We start from the raw sequence: 7,107 nt of genomic DNA on the forward strand, positions 1-7,107 counted from the left end.
GGAAAGTATCCGGATGTCCCGCCCCCTCCCTCGCTGTGACAGGCGTCAGGGCGGGGTGTGGCATTGTGGGAAGGATACTCCTGCAGGAGGACCTGCTGCAGCTTGTCTGCAGAGAGGAAAATGGGGTGAGTGAGCATGAAGTCATCAAGCAGGATTTCTGAGAGAGAGAGAGTGAGGAGAACAAAAAACAACACACGTAGGTTAATCCAGACTGCAACTTAATGTGCCCCTTGCTTACCCCATCCACTATAGATACTATCACACTGTCTGTCTGTCTGACTCTGTCTGTAGCTCAAATTCAAATTCACATGGTCTTTATTGCCATGATTATTGCACAAAATGTATATGACTATTTATCATGAATCCACCCATGCAATATTGTGAGCATTCAGGGTGCCTCTCAGTGTGCACGAGAGTGTGTCTGTCTGTGTGTGTGTGTCTCAGCGTGTGTGTGAGAATGTCTCTGTGTGTGTCCCAGCATGTGTGTGAGAATGTCTCTCTCCGTGTGTGTGTGTGAGAATGTCTCTCTCCGTGTGTGTGTGAGAATGTCTCTCTCCGTGTGTGTGTGTGTGTGTGTGTGTGTGAGCGAGTGTGGGTGCGTGTGGGTTTTGCAGTGTGTCAGGGGTGTTGAAGTAGGCAGGGGTCAAAAACACCTTTTTTTTTCTTTTTTTTAAATAACAGGTCTAATCGCTCTTAACTCTCCACTCCAGGGCTGTGAGGGGGAGAATGCATTTCACAAAATCACTGCAGACAGAATACTAAACACCCAAAAACTCACTCCCACACACCCTGGTTACTTTCCAAAAACAGTTTTACTAAATACAATTTTTTTTACATTAAACCGGAGCAAAAACTTGATTAGCCACAGTGTGTCTAGCTAACAAGCTCAGGCGTGTGTCTTATTAAACTCCTAGTAAAAACAGGAATGGATCAGACTGCTATGCAATGGGAGTCTTATTTCCATCCCTGCTGTGGCTGGTGCAATCTTCTCCACTCTTAAAACACGCCCCCAAATCATTCATTCCTTCCGTCATTTTTTTTTTTTTTTTTAATGAGTAACAGTCCAGACCTAAATGATCCCTGGCACCTTGCTGTGGGAGGAAATGCCTGTTTTTAGGGGAGTTAGGGGGGCTCCTTCCCTCACCTGTAGCAGACGCAGATTTCAAAGCAGATTTCAAGCCCTCCCCTGTCCCTTCCTCTATAACATTAACAGATGCTCCAGTAAGCTTCTAAATGAATCACCAGCTTTGTGCCTATAATAGCTTCATTATATAACAGACACCCCCCCCCCCCCCCACACACACACACACAGCCCTAACATTTAGCAGATGCCCAGAGCAACAGCCCCATGTGCATTCAGTTAAAATGTCCCGCCACTAAACACAACTGCATGGATGGGAATCAGACTCCCGTTGCACAGCACTTTCACCCATTCCAGGTTTTACTGCCAGCTTGAATAGCCCACAGTGTGAATACCTAACAAGCACAAGTGTGTCTTATTATTAAACTCACAGTGAAACCAGGACTGGATCACACCGCTATGCAACCAGAGTCATTTTCCACCCCTGCTTCAGGACAGAATTCTTTATTTCGAACGCAATTCTGACTGACAGATGCAGAGGCAGAGCTGTATAGAGGTCTATAGGAAAGAGAACTCCCCTCTCCACACTGCAGAGCTGTATAGAGGTCTATAGGAAAGAGAACTCCCCTCTCAACACTGCAGAGCTGTATAGAGGTCTATAGGAAAGAGAGCTCCACTCTCAACACTGCAGAGCTGTATAGAGGTCTATAGGAAAGAGAACTCCCCTCTCAACACTGCAGAGCTGTATAGAGGTCTATAGGAAAGAGATCTCCCCTCTCAACACTGCAGAGCTGTATAGAGGTCTATAGGAAAGAGATCTCCCCTCTCAACACTGCAGAGCTGTATAGAGGTCTATAGGAAAGAGAACTCCACTCTCAACACTGCAGAGCTGTATAGAGGTCTATAGGAAAGAGAACTCCGCTCTCAACACTGCAGAGCTGTATAGAGGTCTATAGGAAAGAGAACTCCCCTCTCAACACTGCAGAGCTGTATAGAGGTCTATAGGAAAGAGAGCTCCCCTCTCAACACTGCAGAGCTGTATAGAGGTCTATAGGAAAGAGAGCTCCCCTCTCAACACTGCAGAGCTGTATAGAGGTCTATAGGAAAGAGATCTCCCCTCTCAACACTGCAGAGCTGTATAGAGGTCTATAGGAAAGAGAACTCCCCTCTCAACACTGCAGAGCTGTATAGAGGTCTATAGGAAAGAGAACTCCACTCTCAACACTGCAGAGCTGTATAGAGGTCTATAGGAAAGAGAGCTCCCCTCTCAACACTGCAGAGCTGTATAGAGGTCTATAGGAAAGAGATCTCCCCTCTCAACACTGCAGAGCTGTAGAGAGGTCTATAGGAAAGAGAACTCCCCTCTCAACACTGCAGAGCTGTATAGAGGTCTATAGGAAAGAGAGCTCCCCTCTCAACACTGCAGAGCTGTATAGAGGTCTATAGGAAAGAGAGCTCCCCTCTCAACACTGCAGAGCTGTATAGAGGTCTATAGGAAAGAGATCTCCCCTCTCAACACTGCAGAGCTGTATAGAGGTCTATAGGAAAGAGAACTCCGCTCTCAACACTGCAGAGCTGTATAGAGGTCTATAGGAAAGAGAACTCCCCTCTCAACACTGCAGAGCTGTATAGAGGTCTATAGGAAAGAGAGCTCCCCTCTCAACACTGCAGAGCTGTATAGAGGTCTATAGGAAAGAGAGCTCCCCTCTCAACACTGCAGAGCTGTATAGAGGTCTATAGGAAAGAGATCTCCCCTCTCAACACTGCAGAGCTGTATAGAGGTCTATAGGAAAGAGAACTCCCCTCTCAACACTGCAGAGCTGTATAGAGGTCTATAGGAAAGAGAACTCCACTCTCAACACTGCAGAGCTGTATAGAGGTCTATAGGAAAGAGAGCTCCCCTCTCAACACTGCAGAGCTGTATAGAGGTCTATAGGAAAGAGATCTCCCCTCTCAACACTGCAGAGCTGTAGAGAGGTCTATAGGAAAGAGAACTCCCCTCTCAACACTGCAGAGCTGTATAGAGGTCTATAGGAAAGAGAGCTCCCCTCTCAACACTGCAGAGCTGTATAGAGGTCTATAGGAAAGAGATCTCCCCTCTCAACATTGCAGAGCTGTATAGAGGTCTATAGGAAAGAGATCTCCCCTCTCAACACTGCAGAGCTGTAGAGAGGTCTATAGGAAAGAGAACTCTCCTCTCCACACTGCAGAGCTGTATAGAGGTCTATAGGAAAGAGAGCTCCCCTCTCAACACTGCAGAGCTGTAGAGAGGTCTATAGGAAAGAGAACTCCCCTCTCCACACTGCAGAGCTGTATAGAGGTCTATAGGAAAGAGAGCTCCCCTCTCAACACTGCAGAGCTGTATAGAGGTCTATAGGAAAGAGAGCTCCCCTCTCAACACTGCAGAGCTGTATAGAGGTCTATAGGAAAGAGAGCTCCCCTCTCAACACTGCAGAGCTGTATAGAGGTCTATAGGAAAGAGATCTCCCCTCTCAACACTGCAGAGCTAATTTTTGCTGAGCTTATAATAGGGAACTACATATAATATACAGACAGTCAGACAGACAGACAGGTTGGTTAATATTTAAGTAGCTAACTTGGTGATTGCAACAGAATGACAAAAAATACAAAAAGCCTAAATACCAAATGTGATTTCGCCAGAACAGTGCTACTCCACTTGTAACTATTGTAATGAATGAATGTGCTTTTTGTGTTCTTATTTAATGTTTAATGTATTCGTTCACTGTACCCCCGGATTAAACATGCACACGAGTTACACATGACACAGGTTTCCTTTTTTTTTTTTTTTTTTTTTTTACTGATTAAAACAATTGATTATTTACCAAGATTATATATATATATATATATATATATATATATATATATATGTATATATATATATATATATATATATATATATACACACACACACACACACACACACAGGGGAGCTACAAACAATATCAAATACGATATATTCTGTAGAGTATATTGTACACTTATCGATATCACACATTATGGCCATCCGGCTTGAAACTCGTGTTTTATAATGGGTTGGCTATAATGAGAATAACTGGCAAACTGAAAAAAGCACCGTTTTAATGAGCTACAACGTTTCGGCTCCCTCCATTTAAAGATAGTATACAAAACATTATATATCTATATCTAAAATTAAAAAAAAAAAAAAACTATTTTAATAATTATTATTATTATTAAATTAATGAGTTTTCAGTTTAATCAGTTGCTTTTTTTTTCCTTCACTATAGTGGTGGATTGTCACCACTGTACAATTAGCGACTACTTACAACACCACAGGCATCTATTTTAATTAGATACATTCTAGAATTAATTATAGATAGATAGATAGATAGATAGATAGATAGATAGATAGAGAGATAGAGAGAGAGAGAGACACACACTGTAGCCTATATACCTATACATACACACTGGAGTATAAGGCGATGTTCATTAATCATGGGTCGAACAGAATGAGGTTACCCCATAGCCAGCCTCCTTGACAGGACGCCCCCTTTGAAAAATGAGGTGTATATTTATTACCTTGAGGGTTTTTTTTTTTTTTTATCCCGTTTGAAGATTTGAATAATCTGAAGATTTTAAACTTACCCGCGCTCTTCCCGCCCTGTCTCTTGCTCCCCGTGACGCCGTCCAGCAGCGCGAGCACCAGGTTCTCAGGTGTGTCCGGCGCGAGCGGCGGCCCCCCCGAGGCGGCAGTGGCGGTTGGGGTCTCGAGGCTGCCCTCGGGGGCGCCCTGCTCGTCGCTCGAGAGCGAGGGGCTCCGCGAGTCGGAGCGGGAGGAGGACGAGGACGCCGCGGCGGCGGCGGCGGGAGCGGGAGCTCCAGACCCTGGCGGCCAGGACGGAGCCTCGTCCGCGTCCGGGCTGAACACCTCCTGCGGCGGCTGGGCTGACTCCGGTGACAGGTCCCTGAAGAAGGGAAGGACGCGGGAGACGCTGGATCTCCTTCGGGGTCCCCCGCTCCCCCCCTTCTCCCCGAAGCCCCCCGCGCGGCTCAGAGCCGAGGTCTGCTTCTTCAAGAACTTTTCCAACGGTTTAATTCCAGCCGGCATACTTTATTTTTGGGGGGTCGGCAAATATTATTATTATTATAATAACTCAATAATTAATAACACATAATAACATCAATCACTATATTATTATTAATAATAATAATAATAATAATAATAATAATAATAAATCCTCAATTTAGATGATGTTCTCACGGAAAAACGTTTGTGGAACCCACTTTATTGTCCATAAAAAACAAACAAACAAAAAAAACGGTATATACTGTATCTACTATGGCGTCAAGTAAACACTACATAATAAACCAGCACAGCGCTCGTTCTATTGTACAGAACCGGTTTTTTACCCCAGATAATAATCTTTCACTTGACGTCCCTTCTTGTTCCTCATCGCGTGTTTACTTGAGTTTTAGTGCCTTAGTTATTCCGGCACGGACCAGGCTTTCCTTTTCCATGCAGCGACAGTGAGTGGGCGGTTTAAAAAAAAAAAAAAAAACAATCACAAAAAACACGAGCTTCTAAAACAGTCTGTTGCTGTTTGCTGCCTATATTACTACTGAAATAAAATTATAATAAATATTTTTTTAAAAAAATCCAAGCGCTGGAACACGGCGGCGTGGCAGTTCAAGCCGGCAAGGAGCCAGTCGCTTTGTTTTGTATGTATCCTTCTTTCCCTTTGCACAGGTAAGCTGTGCTTTGATTTCTGATCTTCAGTGACTAATGGATATTAGCTGGCAGTGTTGGTGTTCCCCTCACTGTCTCTCTCCCCCGGCACCTCATGAGTCGAAGCGTGCCCATGGCGCCTCCCACATTTGCTGTGGAGATCGGGTTTCAATTCAGACTGATGCAGACCGGCTAGCACAGCAGCTACCGTCCTGGCAGGCTGACAACTCTTCCCTCTCGTCTTACACACACAAACGAGGAGGAGGAGCAGCTGTATTTCTTCATTAATATATATATTTACAACAGCATCGGCCGCGGCTGCAGCAGCTAGGCAGCAGTGTTAACGGTTAAAATCCGCTTCAGTGCTTCCCCCAAGCCCAGCCACACCGGTTTTTTGAACTCCTTAATCACCGCACAGCTTTGTTTTTTTTTAGTTTTTTGTAAGCAGCAGATTTAAGAAAGCATTTTGCAATCCGATTACGATTGGATTACTGCAGATACCTCTGCACAAACAGATACAAAGCTACTACTGGTAATGCAAGAAAATATATATATATATATATATATATATATATATATATATATATATATATATATATATATATATATACCCTGATATTGATGTGATAATGCCCTCTGAAATGCATTTATAATATATTGCAGACCCCGATATTGATGCAATACAGCCCTCTGAAATTCCTCACTCTAATTAATTAGCTCAAATATACTGCAGAGCGACTGTCTCCAGGATACTGCAGTGGAGTACGCTCGAGTTTTTTAGTACTAGTTTTTAGCGGTGTTGTTGGTTCTGATGCTTGCATTGCAGTAATGTCCTTGGTGTTTGTACAGGGTGTCATTGCCTGCAATGCAGTGCAGTGTAACACAGCAACGCACCCACACAAGAAAAGAGAGAGCTCTGGTTGTTATTACACCTGCACCAAGAAGGGTTCAAGTGACTGTGCTTTCCCTTTAAGAACGACAAAGCCAGTCTCGCAGAGACTGAACTGCTCCCTCCAGCCCAGGGCAGGCTTGGGGCATGGAGACTGAACTGCTCCCTCCCTCCCTCAATCTCCTCTAAGAGAAAGGGTGCTCCCTCCAGCCCAGGGCAGGCTTGGGGCATGGAGACTGAACTGCTCCCTCCCTCCCTCAATCTCCTCTAAGAGAAAGGGTGCTCCCTCCAGCCCAGGGCTGGCTTGGGGCATGGAGACTGAACTGCTCCCTCCCTCCCTCAATCTCCTCTAAGAGAAAGGGTGCTCCCTCCAGCCCAGGGCTGGCTTGGGGCATGGAGACTGAACTGCTCCCTCCCTCCCTCAATCTCCTC

At 44.9% G+C, this 7,107-nt stretch overlaps 1 protein-coding gene across 3 annotated transcripts in view; it reads right to left on the reverse strand.

Annotated features, from left to right (window-relative positions):
- Positions 1–6,146, reverse strand: part of LOC117433350 (rap guanine nucleotide exchange factor-like 1) — a 13,459-nt gene extending 7,313 nt beyond the window's left edge. The window contains exons 1-2 of one of the 3 annotated variants that reach the window (XM_034055523.3): positions 4,706–6,146; positions 79–157 (exon numbers count right to left, since the gene is read on the reverse strand). In XM_034055523.3, the coding sequence (XP_033911414.3) occupies positions 79–157; positions 4,706–5,168 (542 nt within the window). In that variant the 5' untranslated portion in view covers positions 5,169–6,146. The remainder of the gene's footprint in view (positions 1–78; positions 158–4,705) is intronic. The other 2 variants (XM_034055524.3, XM_034055521.3) reach the window with 2 other exon arrangements.
- Between the last annotated feature and the right edge of the window lie 961 nt (positions 6,147–7,107).

Source organism: Acipenser ruthenus, chromosome 33 (assembly GCF_902713425.1).
Source record: "Acipenser ruthenus chromosome 33, fAciRut3.2 maternal haplotype, whole genome shotgun sequence".
NCBI classification, from domain to species: domain Eukaryota; kingdom Metazoa; phylum Chordata; class Actinopteri; order Acipenseriformes; family Acipenseridae; genus Acipenser; species Acipenser ruthenus.